Source organism: Bos taurus, chromosome 29 (assembly GCF_002263795.3).
Source record: "Bos taurus isolate L1 Dominette 01449 registration number 42190680 breed Hereford chromosome 29, ARS-UCD2.0, whole genome shotgun sequence".
Classification (NCBI taxonomy): Eukaryota; Metazoa; Chordata; class Mammalia; order Artiodactyla; family Bovidae; genus Bos; species Bos taurus.
Window position 1 is genome coordinate 26,701,214 of NC_037356.1, and position 21,219 is coordinate 26,722,432.

Below are 21,219 nucleotides of genomic sequence, written 5' to 3' on the forward strand. Positions count from 1 at the left end.
TTGGTGAATCTTTCCTTGAAAAATAGCAACAATCTTGAATTCAACAATATTTTGGATTAAACTAAAAACATCATTTCTGCCTCACTTTCCATTGTACACAATTTCAGCTTTTCTTGATATTCAGTTCAGTTCAGATCAGTCACTCAGTTGTGTTTGACTCTTTGCGACCCCACGTACTGCAGCATGTCAGGCTTCCCTGTCCATCACCAGCTCCCGAATCTTGTTCAAATTCATGTCATCAAGTCACTGATATAATCCGACCATTTCATCCTCTGTCATCACTTTCTCCTCCTGCCTTCAATTTTTCCCAGGATCAGGGTCCTTCCAATGAGTCAGTTCTTTGCATCAGGAGGCCAAAGTATTGGCGTTTCAGCTTCAGCATCAGTTAGGATAAATATTCAGGACCGATTTACTTTAGGATGGACTGGTGGGATCTCTTGCAGTCCAAAGGACTCTCAAGAGTCTTCTCCAACACCACAGTTTAAAAGCATCAGTTCTTTGGCACTCAGCTTTCTTTATAGTCCAAGTTTCACATCCATAAATGACTATTGGAAAAATCATAGCTTTGACTAAACGGGCTTTTGTTGGCAAAGTAATATCTCTGCTTTTTAATACGCTGTCTAGTTTGGTCATAGCTTTTCTTCCAAGGAGTCAGTGTCTTTTAATTTCATGGCTGAAGTCACCATCTGCAGTGATTGTGGAGCCCCAAAATATAAAGTCTGTCACTGTTTCCATTGCTTCCCTATCCATTTGCCATAAAGTGATGGGGCTGGATGTCATGATCTTAGTTTTTAAATGTTGAGGTTTAAGCCAGCTTTTTCCACTTTGTTCTTTCACTTTCATTAAGGGACTCTTTAGTTCTTTGCTTTCTGCTATAAGTGTGGTGTAATCTGCGTATATGAGGTTATTGATATTTTCCCCAGGAATATTGATTCTAGCTTGTACTTTGTCCAACCTGGCGTTTCACATGAATTACTCTGCATATAAGTTAAATAAGCGGATTGACAATATACAACCACGACATACTCCTTTCCCTCTTTGGAACCATTATGTTGTTTCATGTACAGTTTTAACCGTTGCTTCTTGACTGGCATACAGATTTCTCAGAAGGCAGGTAAGGTGGTCTGATATTCCCATCTCTTGAAGAATTTTCCATAATTTGTTGTTATCCACACAGTAAAAGGCTTTGGTGTAGTCATTAAAGCAGAAGATGTATTTCTGGAACGCTCTTGCTTTTTCCATGATCCAAAGGATGTTGGCAATTTGACTTCTCGTTCCTCTGCCTTTTCTAAATCCAGCTTGAAGGTCTGGAAGTTCACAATTCATGTAGTGCTGAAGCTAGGCTTGGAGAATTTTGAACATTATTTTGCTAGTGTGAAAGATGAGTGCAATTGTGCGGTAGTTTTAACATTCTTTGGCATTACCTTTCTTTGGAATTGGAACGAAAACTGACCTTTTCCAGTCCTGTAGCTACTGCTGAGTTTTCCAAATTTGCTGGCATATTGTGTGCAGCACTTTCACAGCATCATCTTTCAGGATTTGAAAGAGCCAAACTGAAATTCCATCAAGTCCTCTAGCTTTGTTTGTAGTGATACTTCCTAAGGCACACTTGACTTTGCATTCCAGAAGGTCTGACACTAGGTGAGTGATCATACCATCGTGGTTATCTGGGTCATGAAGATCTTTTTTGTACAGTTTGTGTATTTTTTGCCACCTCTTCTTAATATCCTCTGCTTCTGTTAGGTGCATGCCATTTCTGTCCTTTATTGTGCACATCTTTGTATGAAATGTTCCCTTGGTATCACTAATGTTCTTGAAGATATCTCTAGTCTTTCCCATTCTATTGTTTCCCTGTATTTCTTTGCATTGATCACTGAGGAAGGCTTTCTTATGTCTCCATGCTATTCTTTGGAACTCTGCATTTAAATGGGTATATCTTTCCTTTTTTTCTTTGCGTTTAGCTTCTCTTCTTTTCTCAGTTATTTGTAAGGCCTCTTCAGACAACAATTTTTCCTTTTTGCATTTCATTTTCTTAGGGATGTCATGATCATTGCCTGCTGTACAATGTCAGGAACCTCTTTCTATAGTTATTCAGGCCCTCTATCTGGTCTAACCCCTTGAATCTATTTGTCACTTCCACTGTATAATCATAAGGGATTTGATTTAGGTCATACCTGAATGGTCTAGCGGTTTTCCCTACTCCCTTAAATTTAAGTCTGAATTTGGCAATAAGGAGTTCATGATCTGAGCCACAGTCAGTTCCGTTTTGTTTTTGTTGACTGTATACAGCTTCTCCATCTTTGGCTGTAAAGAATATAATCAATGTGATTTCAGTATTGAGCATCTGGTGATGTCCACGTGTGGAGTCTTCTCTGTGTTGTTGGAAGAGGGTGTTTGTTATGACCAGTGTGTTCCCTTGGCAAAACTGTTAGCTGTTTCCCTGCTTCATTTTGTACTCCAAGGTCAAATTTGCCTGTTACTCCAGATATCTCTTGACTTCCTACTTTTACATTCCAGTCCCCTATAATGAATAGGACATCTTTTTTGGGTGTTAGTTCTAGAAGGTCTTGTAGGTCTTGATAGAACTGTTCAACTTCAGCTTCTTCACCCCTACTGGTTGGGGCATAGAGTTGGTACTGTGATATTGAATGGTTTGCCTTGGAAATGAACAGAGATCATTCTGTCGTTTTTGAGACTGCACACAAGTACTGCATTTCAGACTCTTTTGTTGACTATGATGGCTATTCCATTTCTTCTAAGGGATTCTTGCCCACAGTAGTAGATATAGTGATCATCTGAGTTAAATTCACCAATTCCAGTCCATTTAGTTCACTGATTCCTACAGTGTCGATGTTCATTCTTGCCATTGCCTATTTGACCACTTCCAATTGGCCTTGATCATGGACCTAACATTCCAGGTTCCTATTCAATATTGTTCTTTACAGCATAAGACTTTGCTTCCATCACCAGTCACATCCACAACTGGGTATTGTTTTTTGCTTTGGCTCCATCTCTTTATTCTTTCTGGTGTTATTTCTCCAATATTTCTTGATATTAAGTTAACATAGACCTTTTTCTCTTATTTTGATTCTTTCTTGTTACAGGTAGTAGATTTTACATAAGAGTCATATGCTTCATAGAATTGTCTTCTCTTTTGAGGTCATTGCCTGGATTTATGAGTATAAGGAATGGAAGATTGAGGGAGAATGTCATCTCTAACAAAGTTGATAAGAGAAAGTATTATATTTAAATGTTTAGGATAGAAATCTATATGTGAGAAACTAGCCGCTTCCCAGTGGATTGTGGTTGGGACAACACATATGAAGTTTATATTTTCAGAGCTTCCTAAGTGACTGCATAAAATAAGGCAAGTTTGAAGCTAGCTGTGTTGTGATGGTTCATATTTTCTGGATCACATGAGAGATTGTCAGGATTCTGTATGAAGTTTATAGACTCTTAATCTGCTCTGAGTTTATTTCCTATATAAATAATTAGTGGTAGTTAGTGAGACACCAGTACCAATACCAGTGATGAAATTTTCCTCAAAATTGTAGCTTTGAAATTGAGAAGTCTCTATAGCACAACGAGAATTTGTTTTCTCTCTCTGCTCCCTCTCTGTCTCTGTCTTTCTCTCCCTCCATAGCTATATCTATACATTTAAAACAACAAGGCAACAGCTCCAAATAATTTGATATCATTTACTGAGTACCTATGAATGTCATTACTTTACTAAGTAGTTGTCATTTATTATCTTACTTCACTCTGACATTGCCACTGAGGCAGGTGATCCTGAACTTCAGATGAGATGAGAGACCAACCTGAAACTTTGATTTCAACATTGTGAGACCTGGAGCATACAACAAGCTAACATGATCCAGAGAAAGTATAAAGTAGAAAATTTGGCTTGTTTTATGGTGCTGTTAGTAGTATTAATGATATATCAATAGAAACTTGTATTGTTTTCTCCCTTTTTCACATCTATCTGCGTGTGCCTGTGTGTGCGTGCGTGTGTGTGTGTGTGTGTGTGCGACACACAGAGAGAATGAAAGGGATATAAGAGAGAGAAGATGAAATCATTCTATCTCCTTTTTTCAAGGGAGGTTTGTGGTAAGCAAAGTTGAGCATGACTGTAGAATTACAGACCATGTATAATGAAGTTCTCTATTCTCAATAAAATGTTGGATGCTCTTGATGTACCCACACAGACAGAGAGACCAAAAGTGTGGAGATATGAGAAACATGAGCATAGTGACAACGTTCATCCTCATGGGCCTTCCCCATTCACCAGAGCTGGACACGCTCCTCTTTGGAATCTTCCTGGTGATCTATGCCCTCACTGTGGTGGGGAACCTTCTCATCCTGCTGGTGATCACAGTGGATCCCCGCCTGCACACCCCCATGTACTACTTCCTGAGCAACTTGTCCTTCATTGACATGTGGTTCTCCACGGTCACTGTGCCCAAAATGCTGATGACCCTGGTGTCCCCAGAAGGCAGTCCTGTCTCCTTTCCCAGCTGTGTGGCCCAGCTCTACTCCTTCCACTTCCTGGGCAGCACCGAGTGCTTCCTCTACACCGTCATGTCCTATGACCGCTTCCTGGCTGTCAGTTACCCGCTCAGGTACGCCAGCATGATGAGTGGGAGGACTGTGCGCTCTCCTGGCCACAACCACGTGGCTCAGTGGCTCTGTGCACTCTGCTGTCCAGACCACACTGACGTTCTGTTTGCCCTTCTGTGGACCCAACCAGATCCAGCATTACTTCTGCGATGCACCCCCATCCTCAAACTGGCCTGTGCAGACACCTCTGCCAACGAGTTGGTGATCTTTGTCAACATTGGGGTGGTGGCTTCAGGCTGCTTTCTCCTGATAGTGCTGTCCTACGTGTCCATCATCCACTGCATCCTGAAGATCCGCACCTCAGAAGGGAGATGGAGAGCCTTCCAGACCTGTGCCTCCCACTGCACTGTGGTCCTTTGCTTCTTTGTTCCCTGTGTTTTCATTTACCTGAGACCAGGCTCCAAGGAGGCTATGGACAGTATTGTGGCTGTTTTCTACACTGTGATGACGCCCCTTCTGAACCCTGTGGTCTACACCCTGAGGAACAAGGAAGTGAAGAAAGCTCTGTTGAAGCTTAAAGATAAAGTAGCATTCACAGAGCAAATAATCTCTGCAATGTAGACTTGCTCATTTAACAAATATAGTAATAGAATAGTATAATGAAACATAGAAATATAAGAGTGTATAGTACAATATATGATTCTATCAGTGCAAAATATTTTGTATATAAAGTTCTCAGTGTTAATCTTTATCCAAACTTCTTAGTCAGAAATATTTGTTCCAAGGATTTTTTTCAAATTGAAAAAATTACAAATATTTTATTTATGATAAACATGCTAAATTTTGATCTATGAAGTCTTTTCTCTGCAACATGTTTATTTTACCTTTTCTTTTAATTTTTTTCATATACAATTGGCATATAACATGATTTTTACCCTTTTAAAGAGTGAATATTCAACTTGGATCTTGGATGCAGAATAGTGAGCTATTTATACATACCTAAGTTGATAATATGCTTTTTTGCTTCTGTCTTATGCACACAAACTGGGACACTGCTTAAGAACAGCCAAAATTATCAGAGTCACTTACTGAGGCAGCTGTGCACCTGCTTCCTCAGTTCTTTTTGTGGCTGCATGTGTGTGTGTGTGTGTGTGTGTGTGTGTGTGCATGCCTGTGTGTGTGTTTGCATGAAGGTTCCAAGGTAACTGCCCTGCTTCCCAGGACATCTTGACCCTGGTCAGTGCTTACACACTGAAAGAGTCCCACACATCTGAGAGGATTGTTGTCTCTCCAGGTAGGTCTGCCAGGATAAGCTATGGATCTGAGAGGCTCCTTTCAGAGACTGAGGACCATCACCACCTTCACAGAGCCCTGAGGTTTCTCAGGTTTGGTCAGTGTGATCAGGAGGAAGCTACCATCAGACACCTCTAGTCGCCATCACATAATATGGCCTTAAATTCCTGTATTAATGGACCTGATGCTTATATTCAGCACAAACATTCTATGCTGGGTCATTTCACTATGGATGGTGATGAAGGTCATGCTGCTCAGAGAGCACATTCTCTCAATATTTCAGAGTCTTGGAAATTCAGATTCACCAAACCTCAATCTGCTCTAGGACAGGGACACCCTACATTGTAGGCTGGAGGCAAGGGTGCTTCCTATTTAGAAGAAAGTAGAAAAATCAATGTGTAATTAAATCACTTGGCATCATGGGATTTCAACATATTTCTTTCACAAATTAGAAAAATTAGGCCTAGTAAAGATAAAACACCCTAAAACCCCCCAGTGCATAGCTACACAGCTCATACAAGTGGACTTCTACGTGCAATGGGTGAAGTGTTATAACTGCATGTAGACAAAAGCAAATATTGGTTCAAATAAGAGAAATAGTTTTATGCTTTGTATATCTGTTTTTCAGCTGTGAAAGACTTTCTCTAGCAATACTGTTTGGAGGATTCAATGAGTTAGTAGAAGTAAAAGGGCTCTGAGAACTGAAAATGTTGGTCATTCAGTCCTGTCTGACTTTTTGTGACTCTGTGGACTCTAGTAGTACTGTACACAATAGTTTCTTAATTCAAGTTTTAAAATTCAAACCTGGGACCACCAGCTAGATAGCCTGATTCTCAGTTCAATGCTTTTACAAACTATTTTCGTGAATGACTAGTGATTCATGCATCTTCAAAAGTACAGTAATTTGAAGATGGCGTGAATGTAATTTTCTTTAAATAATGGATAATAAATTAGTATCATGATTAACACAATTATTGACAATGCAATTATTCCAAATGTTTTGATAAATTTAATGTTCACATATTTACTAGTTTTCAAGTGATTTAACTGCAGTAAAGTCCGTGAAACATTAAAATTATATGGAATTAAATTATTCTGGAACAATTCAGAGGCAAAAACATAAATGTTATTGAGCTTGGGGATATACCACATACCTTATTTATTCATTACTAGAGACTTTATTATTACCCAAACCCTATGCCATAGGTACTATTGATACATAATATGAGAAAACTGAAGATGATTAGGTTCCTTACTCAAATTCACAGTTAGTATGGAATGTGGTTAAGGCTTAATCCCAAATGGGTTGTGTTGAGTCATTCAGTCTTGTCTGACTCTTTGCGACCCCAGGGAGTGTAAGCTTCCAGGCTCCTCTGTCCATGGATTTTCCGGGCAAGAGTATTAGAGTGGGTTGCCATGTTTTTCTCCAAGAGATCTTCCCAACCGGGGATCAAACCCAGGTATCCCGCATTGCAGGCAGATGCTTTACCATCTGAGCCCCCAGGGAAGCCCTGCACATAAATACCCAAATATCCAGCACAAGAACCCATGGAGTGAAATTCTAGCTTGTATTGGTATAACAGAATTTCAGGAACATTTTAATTCTTTGAGGACTAAACATCAGTTAACAATAATAAGCACTGAAATAACAAAGAACTGAATTTTGTACAGTTATGTGTAGTTTATATATCAAATTTAAGCATTTTTTCAAAAGCTAATTTCCCCCCATATACTATGAAAAGCACTTTAGCTACCCTAATTCTGCCTGAATTAGATTCTAGGTGCTTTGTAACACTATATATTTTTGAGCTCCAAATTAAATTGTGGACTTCTCAAGGAAAAATGTTGTCTTTTCTTGTAGTAATCCACTTTCATAAATGTTGGTCTCATTTCTTTAAGATGCTCTCCCTGCTACAGACTCTTTCCACTTCCCAGTATGTTTATACTTTCTGAGGGACTCAACTTCTGATGCACACTCATAATTTCAGATATCACTCCTAAACAGGGGCCTTCTCTTTCTGTCCATGCTGTTTCTGCCTTCTTTGTTCAAGTCCCTAATAACTTTAGTTTGTCAGATATTTCTGTTAGTAGATAAAGCTATTACATCAAATTTCATGTGTTTAAACACTTTTCCCACGTATTCAACATTTGCTTCTTATGTGCTATGATTGTCCCAGAAAAATGTATGCTGAAGCTCAGAGGGTCTTCCCATAATCCTTCCTTATACCCTTCTTTTAAAACTGAAAGAATAGTAAGAGAGATAAATAGAGAAGGATGAGACAGAAGGGACAACATGAAAAAGCTCTGGAAAATAAAGTACAATAATGGACAATTGAAACACTTCATTAAAATTTTTTTACAATATCAAATATTAATTGGAACAGCATTATTTGTAAATATTTCATTATGTCATTACTATGCCCTAAGAGTTACAACTGCTGTTCTCAAAACAGGAAAATAAAAAGAGTAAAATAATTCACAACTGGTATTGCACTTAAGGAATGATGCTCTTGTTCAGTCGCTCAGTCATGTCTGTCTCTATTTGACCACATGGACTGCAGCACACCAGGCCTCCCTGTTCTTCACCATCTCCCAGAGCCCGCTCAAATTCATGTCCATTGAGTTGGTGATGCCATCCAACCATCTCGTCCTCTGTTATTCCCTTCTCTTCCTGCTTTCAATTTTTCTTAGTATCATGGTTTTCTCCAGTGAGTCAGTTCTTTGCATCAGGTGGCCAAAGTATTGGAGCTTCAGCTTCAGCATCAGTCCTTCCAATGAATATTCAGGGCTGATTTCCTTTAGGATTGACTGGCTTGATCTCCTTGCAGTCCAAGGGATTCTCAAGAGTCTCCTCCAACACCACAGTTCAAAAGCATCAATTCTTCGGTGCTCAGCTTTCTTTATAGTCCAACTCTCACATCCATACATGACTACTGGAAAAACCATAGCCTTGACTAGACAGACCGTTGTTGACAAAGTAATATCTCTGCTTTTTAATATGCTGTCTAGGTTGCTCATAGCTTTTCTTCCAAGGAGCAAGCGTCTTTTAATTTCACAGCTGCAGTTACCATCTGCAGTGATTTTGGAGCCCACTGTCACTGTTTCCATTGCTTCCCCATCTATTTGCCATGAAGTGATGTGACGAGATGCCATGATCTTAGTTTTTTGAATGTTGAGTTTTAAGCCAACTTTTTCACTCTCCTCTTTCACCTTCATCAAGAAGCTCTTTAGTTCCTCTTTGCTTTCTGCTGTAAGGGTGGTATCATCTGCATATCTGAGGTTATTGATATTTCTCCTGCCCCTGCTGCTGCTGGTAAGTCGCTTCAGTTGTGTCTGACTCTGTGTGACTCCAGAGACGGTAGCCCGCCAGGTTTTCCTGTCCCTGGGATTCTCCAGGCAAGAATGCTGGAGTGGCTTGCCATTTCCTTCTCCAATGCATGAAAGTGAAAAGTGAAAGTGAAGTCGCTCAGTCATGTCTGACTTCTAGCGACCCCATGGACTGCAGCCTACCAGGCTCCTCCGTCCATGGGATTTTCCAGGCAAGAGTACTGGAGTGGGTTGCCATTGCCTAGCAATCTGGATTCTAGTCTAGGCTTCATGCAGTCTGGCATTTCTCATGATGTACTCTGCATATAAGTTAAATAAGCAGAGTGACAATGTACAGCCTTGATGAACTCCTTTCCCAATTTTGAACCAGTCCATTTTTTCATGTCCAGTTCTAACTGTTGCTTCTTGACCTGCATACAGGTTTCTCAGGAATGATGAAAGCTGAGTGAAACTTTCAACACACTGTGCTGTATGTTGATGTATTCTCTTGAGACTCTCCGGAGAAGGCAATGGCAACCCACTCTGGTACTCTTGCCTGGAAAATCCCATGGATGGAGGAGCCTGGTAGGCTGCAGTCCATGGGGTCGCTAGAGTTGCTCACGACTGAGCGACTTCACTTTCACTTTTCACTTTCATGCACTGGAGAAGGAAATGGCAACCCACTCCAGTGTTCTTGCCTGGAGAATCCCAGGGACGGGGAAGCTTGGTGGGCTGCCCTCTATGGGGTCGCACAGAGTCGGACATGACTGAAGCGACTTAGCAGCAGCAGCAGCAGCAGCGACTTCACTTTCACTTTTAACTTTCATGCATTGGAGAAGGAAATGGCAACCCACTCCAGCGTTCTTGCCTGGAGAATCCCAGGGGCGGGGAAGCCTGGTGGGCTGCCGTCTATGGGGTCGCACAGAGTCGGACATGACTGAAGCAAATTAGTAGCAGCAGCAGCTTGAGACTCTCCTTGAAATAACTGAAATAACTTCTGTGGAGCCCTGAACCTATCCTCGGAGACATTATTATGGTGTTGTTCCTCTGTTACCCTGATATTTAAAAATAGTTTGTAATAACATAATGTGTATAATTGATTCCTTGAAGCCTTATTCTCTGCGTTTATTAGTACTTGAAAAGGATCCTAAATTATAAGAAGTAAATAGTTAACACAGAATCTGGCTCAACTCCATAATGAATAGGGATGACTTAGAGTGGAAAAGCTGGCTTAAAACTCAACATTCAAGACACTAAGATCATGGCATCTTGTCCCATCACTTCATGGCAAATAAAAGGGGAAAAAGTGAGATGACCATTTATGGGTTCTGGGCAATTTAATGCTTAGAATAAACAGTTGTGAGTTTTGTATCACTGATAAGGGTAAGTGAGTCCTTCTTTCCTTTTAGGCATAAGTACTAGCTCCAAAAAGTCATAAACTCTCAGGAGTGTTCAGATAACAAACACATAGGGAAATATGTAGGTAATTATTAAAAATCTTTCATTTGTCCCTTTCTGTTGTTTTTCTGTTCATCTAGGAAGCCTGAACACCCAAGAGTAATCCTATTCCCCGAGAAAGCAAATCAAGTTACATTCCACCTTTCTACCTACGTGAGTTTCCATTCTCTGCCCTTAAGTTAATTGGGTCCTTGAACAGAAATGAACCACTCTTTCTCAACAAGTAATCACAGATACATCAGCTCTTTGAGTAGTAACTTGCAAATAAGTGCTTCAACATAGCATGCTGAGTATTCAACATTCTTCAGGGTAAAGCGTAAACACAAATGAATTTTATATTGAAATAATCATGCAGTGAAGGTGAGTTCTTAGAAAGGTAACTTTCTCCCATTTCCACTTGCTTTCCCTCTTAAGCTTTCATTGACAGATAAGATATTGTTATCTAACATTGTTAGATAAGACATTGATAACCACTCGTGGTTATCAAGTCTTGACTGTCTCGCTTTCACTCTGTTTCTATTCTTTATCTTTCCCTCTGTATGTGTAATACACACACACAAATTGCACACACACACACACACACACATATACACATATATGTATATACACGCAACATATACATATCTTTATATGTGTGATTAGTAATAGGGACCTAGGAAAAGGGACAAAGTTGCTACAGCATAAACAGAAAAGTCAAACTGTTATCTCTCACTGATAACACCAGCTTTAGGTCTCAGGCTGCCTTGCAATTCACCTGATGAAAAATTTCATACTTTATCTGATCTATGTGATTTATCCTGGGATCCCACTGGTACAGTAGAAATTTTAGAGATACGTTTGTTTCATTTTTTGGTTCTGATACCCACATAGGATATTAGAGTAATTGTCACTGCTATTTACTCTTTCATTTGAAGAATATAGCTTTAATTTAGCTTAAGCCAGATTGTCTGGAGATAGTATCTATTCTGTGTGGGCTTTATTAAGAGAAGAGAGCCTCCTTTCTCTCACATTGGTGAATCTTTCCTTGAAAAATAGCAATAATCTTGAATTCAACAATATTTTGGATTAAACTAAAAACATCATTTCTGCCTCACTTTCCATTATACACAGTTCCAGCTTTTCTTGATATTCAGTTCAGTTCAGATCAGTCTCTGAGTTGTGTCTGACTCTTCGCGACCCACGTACTGCAGCATGCCAGGCTTCCCTGTCCATCACCAAACCCCGAAGCTTGCTCAACCTCATGTCCATTGAGTTGGTGATGCCATACAACCATTTTATCCTCTGTCATCCCTTTCTCCTCCTGCCTTCAATCTTTCCCAGGATCAGGGTCTTTTCCATTGAGTCACTTCTTCACATCAGAGTATTGGAGTTTCAGCTTCAGAATCAGTCCTTTCAATGAATATTCAGGGCTGCTTTCCTTTAGGATGGACTGGTGGGATCTCCTTGCTGTCCAAGGGACTCTCAAGAGTCTTCTCCAACACTACAATTCAAAAGCATCAATTCTTCGACACTCAACTTTCTTTTTAGTTCAACTCTCACATCCATACATGACTACTGGGAAAACCATAGCTTTAATTAGATGGACCTTTGTTGGCAAAGTAATGTCTCTGTTTTTTAATAGCTTTTCTTCCAAGGAGCAAGTTCTTTTAGTTTCACAGCTGCCGTCAGCATCTGCAGTGATTTTGGAGCCCAAGAAAATAGTCTGTCACTGTTTCCATTGCTTCCCCATCTATTTGCCATGAAGTGATGGGACCGGATGTCATGATCTTAATTTTTGAATGTTGAGTTTTAAGCTAACTTTTTCATTCTCTGCATTCACTTCTATCAAGTGGCTCTTTAGTTCTTCTGCACTTTCTGCCATAAGGGTGGTGTCATCTTTGTATCTGAGGTTATTGATATTTTTCTCAGCAATCTTGATTTCAGCTTGTGCTTTGTCCAGCCTATCATTTCAGATGATATATTCTGCATGTAAGTTAAATAATAAGGTTGAAACTATGACGTACTCCTTTCCCTATTTGGAACCAGTCTGTTGTTCCATGTTCAGTTCTAACAGTTGCTTCTTGACCTGCATACAGATTTCTCGGGAGGCAGGTTAGGTGGTCTGGTATTCCCATCTCTTTCAGAATTTTCCATAGTTTATTGTGATCCACACAATCAAAGGCTTTGGCATGGTCAATAAAGCAGAAGTAGAAGTTTTTCTGGAACTCTCTTGCTTTTTCAATGACCCAACGGATGTTGGTAATTTGATCTCTGGTTCCTTTGCCTTTTCTAAATTCAGCTTGAACATCTGGAAGTTCACGGTTCACGTACTGCTGAAGCTTGGCTTGGAGAATTTTGAGCATTACTTTGCTTGCATGTGAGATGAGTGCAATTGTGTGGTAGTTTGAGCATTCTTTGGCATTGCCTTTCTTTGGGATTGGAATGAAAACTGACCTTTTCCAGTCCTGTGGCCACTGCTGAGTTTTCCAAATTTGCTGGCATATTGAGTGCAGCACTTTCACAGCATCATCTTTCAGGATTTGAAACAGCTCAACTGGAATTCCATCACCTCCTCTAGCTTTGTTCGTAATGATGCTTCCTAAAGCCCACTTGACTTCACTTTCTAGGATGTCTGGCTCTAGGTCAGTGATCACACCATTGTGATTACCTTGGTCATGAAGATCTTTTTTGTACAGTTCTTCTGTGTATTCTTGCCACCTCTTCTTAATATCTTCTGCTTCTGTTAGGTCCATACCATTTCTGTCCTTTATCGAGCCCGTCTTTGCATGAAATGTTCCCTTGGTATCTCTAATTTTCTTGAAGAGATCTGTAGTCTTTCTCATCCTATTGTTTCCCTCTATTTTTTTGCATTGATCACCAAGGAAGGCTTTCTTATGTCTCCATGCTATTCTTTGGAACTCTGCATTTAAATGGGCAATGGCACCCCACTCCAGTACTCTTGCCTGGAAAATCCCATGGGTGGAGGAGCCTGGTAGGCTGCAGTCCATGGGGTCGCTAAGAGTCAGACACGACTGAGCGACTTCACTTTCACTTTTCACTTTCATGCATTGGAGGAGGAAATGGCAACCCACTCCAGTGTTCTTGCCTGGAGAATCCCAGGGATGGCAGGGCCTGGTGGGCTGCCGTCTATGGGGTCGCACAGAGTCGGACACGACTGAAGTGACTTAGTAGCAGCAGCAGCAGCATCTTTCCTTTTCTCCTTTGCCTTTAGCTTCTCTTCTTTTCTCAACTATTCGTAAGGCCTCCTCAGACAACAATTTTGCCTCTCTGTGTTTCTTTTTCTTGGGAATGGTCATGATCACTGCTTCCTGTACAATGTCAGGAACCTCCATCCGTAGTTCTTCAGGTGCTCTGTCTATCAGATCTAATCCCTTGAATCTATTTGTCACTTCCACTGTATAATTGTAAGGGATTTGATTTAGGTCATACCTGAATTGTCTAGTGGTTTTCCATACTTCCTTCAATTTAAAAGTCTGAATTCTGCAATAAGAAGTTCATGATCTGAGCCACAGTCAGCTCCCCATCTTGTTTTTGCTGATTGTATAGCACTTCTTCATCTTTGGCTGCAAAGAATGTAATCAATGTGATTTCCTTATTGAGCATCTGGTGATGTCCATGTGTAGAGTCTTCTTTTGTGTTGTTGGAAGAGGGAGTTTGCTATGACCAATGCATTCCCTTGGCAAAACTCTGTTAGCCGTTTCTCTGCTTCATTTTGTACTCCAAGGCCAAATTTGCCTGTTACTCCAGGAATCTCTTGACTTCCTACTTTTGCGTGCCAGTCTCCTATAATGAATAGGACATCTTTATTGGGTGTTAGTTCTAGAAGGTCTTGTAGGTTTTGATAGAACTGTTCAAATTCAGCTTCTTCAGCATTAATATTGAATGGTTTGCCTTGGAAATGAACAGAGATCATTCTGTCATTTTTGAGACTGTACCCACGTACTGCATTTCAGATTCTTTTGTTGACTGTGATGTCTACTTCATTTCTTCTAAAGGATTCTTGCCCACAGTAGTAGATATAATGGTCATCTGAGTTAAATTTGCTGATTCCAGTCCATTTTAGTTCACTGATTCCTAAAATGTTGATGTTCACTCTTGCCATCTCCTGTTAGACCACTTCCAATTTGCCTTCATTCATGGACCTAAGATTCAAGGTTCCTATGCAATATTTTTCTTTACAGCATCAGACTTTACTTGCATCACCAGTCACATCCACAACTGGGTGTTGTTCTCATTTTGGCTCCTTCTCTTCTTTCTTTCTTGTGTTATTTGTCCAATATTTCTTGATATTAAGTTAACATAGATCCTTTTCTTTTGTTCTTCCTTGTTACAGGTAGTTGGTTTTACACAAGAATCATATGCTTCATAGAGTTAATTGTCTTCTCTTTTGAGGTCATTTCATGGATTTATGAGTATAAGGAATGGAAGATGGGGGGAGAATATCATCTCTAACAAAGCTGATAAGAGAAAATATTATGTTTAAACCTTTAGGATAGAAATATGTATGTGAGAAACCAGCCGCTTCCCAGTGGATTGTGGTTGGGACAACACGTATGAAGTTTATATTTTCAGTGCCTTATCAATGACTGTGTAAAAGAAGACAAGTTTGAGGCTAGCAGTGTTGTGATTGTTGATATTTTCTGGATCACATGAGAGGTTGTCAGGATTCTGTATGAAGTTTATAGTTTCTTAACCTGCTCTAAGATTATTTCCTATGTAAACAATTAGTGGTGGTTAGTGAGACACCAGTACCAATACCAGTGATGAAATTTTCCTCAAAATTGTAGCTTTGAAATTGAGAAGTCTCTATAGCACAATGAGAATTTATTTTCTCTCTCTACTCCCTCTCTGTCTCTGTCTTTTTCTCCCTCCATAGCTATAGCTATACATTTAAAAAGCAAGGCAACAGCTTCATATAATTTGGTATCATTTAATGAATACCTGTGAATGTCATTACTTTACTAAGTAGTTGTCATTTATTATCTTACTTCACTCTGACATTGTCACTGAGCCAGGCAATCCTGAACTTCAGATGAGATGAGAGACCAACCTGAAACTTCGATTTAAACATTGTGAGACCTGGAGCATACAACAAGCTAACATGATCCAGAGAAAGTATAAAATAGAAAATTTGACTTGTTTTATGGTGCTAAGTTAGTGTTCATGATATATCAATAGAAATCTGTGTGGTTTTCTCCCTTTTTCACATCTATCTGTGTGTGCCTGTGTGTGTGTGTGGGTGTGGGTGTGTGTGACAGAGAGAGAGAGAGAAAGCAAGAGGGATATAAGAGACAGAAGATGAAATCATTCTATCTCCTTTTTCAAGGGAGGTTTGTGGTAAGCAAAATTGAGTATGACTTGTATAATGCAGTTCTCAGGTCTCAATAAAATGTTGGATGCTCTTGATGTTCCCATAGAGAGAGAGAGAGAGAGAGAGACCAAAAGTGTGGAGAAATGACAAACATGAGCCTAGTGACAACGTTCATCCTCACAGGCCTTCCCCATTCACCAGAGCTGGACACGCTCCTCTTTGGAATCTTCCTGGTGATCTATGCCCTCACTGTGGTGGGGAACCTTCTCATCTTGCTGGTGATCACAGTGGATCCCCACCTGCACACCCCCATGTACTACTTCCTGAGCAACCTGTCCTTCATTGACATGTGGTTCTCCACGGTCACTGTGCCCAAAATGCTGATGACCCTCGTGTCCCCAGAAGGCAGTCCTATCTCCTTTCCCGGCTGTGTGGCCCAGCTCTACTCCTTCCACTTCCTGGGCAGCACCGAGTGCTTCCTCTACACCGTCATGTCCTATGACCGTTTCCTGGCCATCAGTTACCCGCTCAGGTATGCCAGCGTGATGAGTGGGAGGACGTGTGCCCTCCTGGCCACAACCACGTGGCTCAGTGGCTCTGTGCACTCTGCTGTCCAGACCACACTGACGTTCCGTTTGCCCTTCTGTGGACCCAACCAGATCCAGCATTACTTCTGCGATGCACCACCCATCCTCAAACTGACCTGTGCAGACACCTCTGCCAACGAGGTGGTGATCTTTGTCAACATTGGGGTGGTGGCCTTGGGCTGTTTTTTCCTGATAGTGCTGTCCTACGTATCCATCATCCATTCCATCCTGAAGATCCACACCTCAGAAGGGAGATGGAGAGCCTTCCAGACCTGTGCCTCCCACTGCACTGTGGTCCTTTGCTTCTTTGTTCCCTGTGTTTTCATTTACCTGAGACCAGGCTCCAAGGAGGCTATGGACAGGATTGTGGCTGTTTTCTACACTGTGATGACGCCCCTTCTGACTCCTGTGGTCTATACCCTGAGGAACAAGGAAGTAAAGAAAGCTCTGTTGACACTTAAAGATAAAGTAGCATATTCACAGAGCAAATAATCTCTGTAATGAAGATACACTCATTTAACAGAGTTAGTAATATAATTTAGTGATCAATAAGAAATGTATTACAGTTATATTTCTCGGTGTTTAACTTTATCTAAACCTGCTACTCAGGAATATTTGTTTAATGAATGTTTCTGAGGAATTTTATTATAAAAACTATATTATATTTTTAAACATGATTTTCCAGTTTATTAATTTAGTAAAACAAAAACATATTTTTTCTTTTTTAAAAAAATTTTTAAAATTTAAATTTATTTATTTTAATTGGAGGTTAATTACTTTACAATATGTCAGCAGATGAATGGATAAGAAAGCTGTGGTACATATACACAATGAAGTATTACTCAGCCATTAAAATAATACATTTGAATCAGTTCTAATGAGGTGGATGAAACTGGAGCTTATTATACAGAGTGAAGTAAGCCAGAAAGAAAAACACCAATACAGTATACTAATGCATATATATGGAATTTAGAAAGATGGTCAACAATAACCCTGTATGCGAGACAGCAAAAGAGACACAGATGTATAGAACAGTATTTTGAAAACATATATTTTCTTAAACTGCATAGCTCCTTATAATATAATTTGGTTTAATCTTTTTTTTTAATTGAAGAATTACAATTTTTGTTTTAGGGTATAGTTGATCTAAAATGTGTTAGTTTCAGGTGTACAGCATAGTGATTCAGTCATACATATACATGTATTCATTCTTTTTCAGATTCTTTTCCCACTTAGGTTATTAAAGAATATTGAATAGAGTTCCCTGGGCTATATAGTAGGTCCTTGTTGGTTATCTATTTCATATATAGTAGTGTGTGTATGTGTGTTTGTGCTAAACTCAGGGTCTTCCCGCTCCCCCTTCTTCCCCACCATGTTTCTCCTTGGTAACCATACGTTTGTTTTTGAAATCTGAGTCTGTTTCTGTTTTGTAAATAAGAACTTTTATATCATTTTAGAAATTAGATTTTACAAGTGAGTCATATCATTTGATATTTATCTTTTTTTGACTTACTTCACTTAGTATGAGAATCTCTGGTCCCATCCATGTTGTTACAAATGGCATTATTTCACTTTTCTTAATGGTTGAGTAATATTCCATTGTATATATGTACCACATCATCTTATTAAAAAATTAATTAATTTTTTAAATGGAAGGATAATTGCTTTACAGAATTTTGTTTTCTGTCAAACATCAATAAGACTCAGCCATAGGTACACCCATGTCCCTTCCCTCTCAAACCTCCCTCCCATCTCCCTCCCCATCTCACCCTTCTAGATTGTCTCAGAGGCCCTGTTTGAGTTCTCTGAGTGACATTTGGGTTACTTCCATGTATTGGCTGTTATAAATTGTGTTACAGCAAACATTTGTGTGCATGTATCTTTTCAAATTAGGGTTTTCTCCAGATATAGGCCCAGGAATGAGATTGCTGGATCATATGGTAGCTCTATTTTTAGTTTCTTAAGGAACCTACATACTGTTGTCCATACTGGCTGCACAAATTTTCATTCACACCAACCGTGTAGGGGTTCCCTTTTCTTTACACCCTCTCCAGCATTTGTTGTTTGTAGATTTTTTGATGATGGTCATTCTGACTGGTGTGAGGTGATATCTCAATGTAGATATGTTTTGATTTGTATTTCTCTAATTATTAGTGATATTGAGCATCTTTGCATGTACTTTGTGGCCATCTGTATGTCTTCTTTGGAGGAATGTGTATTTAGATCTTCTGCCCACTTTTTGATTGAGTTGTTTGGGCTTTTTTTTTGACATAGAGGTGCATGAGCTGTTTGCATATTTTGGAGATTAAACCCTTTTCAACTGCTTCATTTACACACTCCCCCCCCCCCCATTCTGGGGGTTGTATTTTCTTTTTGTTTATGGATAACTTTGCTGTGAAAAATCTTCTAAGTTTAATTAGGTCCCTTTTTTATTCTGCATTATTTTAGCAGGTGGATCAAAAAAGATCTTGCTGTAATTTATGTCAAAGTGTCTTCTGACTACTTTTTCCTCTATTGTTTTATAGTATTACTCTTATTATTTAAAATTCACAGTTATGTTTTAGATAAATTAAAAATAAGAAAAATAATATTTTACTAATATTTGTTCTTCTCTGATGCTTTTTTAAAATGTCAGTTCAAGCATCTGACCTAGATTATTTTTCTTTTGCCTAAAGAACTACTTTTAATATTTTTTGCAAGGCAGGCCTCGGGTAACAGATTCTTTTAGATTTTGTTTATCTGAAATGTCATAATTTTACCTCAATTTGAAGGATAACATTATTGGATTTAAAATTCTAAGCTGGTGATTTTTGTATTTCAACACTTTAAATTTTTTACTCCACTCTTTTTTGATTGCCCAGTTTCCAATGAGAGTTCCTCTGTAATTCTTTTTTTTTTCCCCATTCAGATTCTTTTTTTAATATAAATTTATTTATTTTAATTGGAGGCTAATTACTTTACAATATTATATTGGTTTTGCTCTGTTCCCTGTAGGTAAAATATCCTTTGTTCTTGGTTTCTTTCAAGATTTTCTTTTTGTTGTTGTTTTGTTTTGTTGGCATATACTTGATGTACTATGTTATTTTCAGGTGTGCAACATAGTAATTTAATATTTAGTTACATTAAGAACTGATCACCATGGTAAATGTGGTAACTATCTGTCTCCATGCAATGTTATTATAATATTATTGACCATTTTCCTGATGCTGTATATTTCCATGACTTTTTTATTTTGCAACTGGACATTTGTATTTCCTAATTCCCTTTACCTATTTCTCTCTTCCCCCAACACCATCCCCTTTGGCAACTACCCACTTGTTCTCTGTATTTGTGAGTCTGGTTTTGTTTTATCTGTTTTTAGAGATCACAAGTTGGTGAGATCATACAGTATCTGCCTTTCTCTTTCGGACTCATTTCACCTAGATCCATTTATATCATAAGTGGAAAACTTTATTTTATTTTTTTATGGCTGAGCAATATTCCGTTGTGACATATATATATGTTTCCCAGGTGGCTCTAGTGGTAAAGAACTTGCCTGCCAGTGCAGGAGACATAAGAGATGTAAGTTCAATTCCTGGGTCAGGATGATCCCCTAGAGGAAGGCATGGCAACCCACTCCAGTATTCTTGCCTGGAAAATCCCATGGACAGAGAAGCCTGGTGGGCTACAGTCCATGGATTTGTAAAGAGTCAGGCATGACTGAAGCAATTTAGCACACATACACACCAATATTTATCCATTCATCTGTCAATGGACACTCTGTCACAATCTTTTTCATATTTAAAAATTCTTAAGTTTCATGTTTTACATTAATATCTACAACTCATTCTGTGACAGTTTTTGTTAATGTGAGGTACAGATTGAGTCTCTATTTTGTTTGTGTGTTTGTTTTTGATATGAATATCTAAGTATTCCTATCGCATTGCAAAGCCCATCATTTCTTCATTAAATTGCTTTTGTATTTTTGTCAAAATTATTGTTCTGATAAATGCAGATCTATTTCTGGACTCTGTACCTCATATCACTGAGCTTTGTATTCCTTGGATTATTTCTTTTTTTACTGTTGAGTGGAGGTGGTTTAGGTCTTTATCAAATAGATGATTTGCACATTTCTCTCATTCTGCGTGCTGTTCTCTTACCTTCTCCATGTCTTTTGGAGGCACTCCTTATATTGAGCAGTGGAAACCTGCTGTGAAGAACCTGGCACTTTCTAACAAATAAGGAAACCCTCTGGATTAAGTATAGAATTTCACTGACTTTTTCTTTAATTTTATCCAAAACTTAACCATAGTTTTGATAGTTGTATTTTTATTACAATGTTCCAGTGTATTTTTATTACAATGTTTCAGTAGCCCATTGGGTAGCTAAAGATCACTGAAAATGTTTAAGTTAGAAAGGGGCAGATGTATGCTTTCAGAACATATTCTTCAGCTATCTATAATGGCCAAATAAGAGGGAGTATATGGGAAAAGCTAGAAGTATAACTGGCATCATTACATTTCAGCATATAGTTCAATAAAAACCTAAAAAACTTTGAACTTGCGTGATGGCTGAGGGAAAAGGATGGAAGTCTGTGTGTCTGTTGACCCTAATGCTGAGCATGTGAGAAATGTGAGAAACATTTGGAAGGCTTTCACCAGAGAACAATGTAACTTACAGAGTTATTTATAGAGTGCCTACTGTGTACTCTGCAGTATTCACAGCACT

The 21,219-nt window shown here is 39.1% G+C and overlaps 2 protein-coding genes across 2 annotated transcripts; both read left to right on the forward strand.

The window, feature by feature from the left end:
• Positions 1–4,230: 4,230 nt before the first annotated feature.
• On the forward strand, positions 4,231–5,178 carry LOC781804 (olfactory receptor 10G4). Its single transcript, XM_059883077.1, is given in 3 exon segments — positions 4,231–4,647; positions 4,649–4,775; positions 4,778–5,178. Coding segments are annotated over 3 exon segments (945 nt in total).
• A 10,890-nt stretch (positions 5,179–16,068) lies between these two features.
• OR10G9E (olfactory receptor family 10 subfamily G member 9E) lies at positions 16,069–17,004 on the forward strand. The gene has a single exon (NM_001390077.1). The coding sequence runs from the start codon at positions 16,069–16,071 to the stop codon at positions 17,002–17,004; it is 936 nt and encodes a 311-aa protein (NP_001377006.1).
• Positions 17,005–21,219: the final 4,215 nt, after the last annotated feature.

Coding starts and splice junctions, on each gene's coding strand:
- OR10G9E (NM_001390077.1), top strand. CDS start 16,069: ATGACAAACATGAGCCTAGTGACAACGTTCATCCTCACAGGCCTTCCC.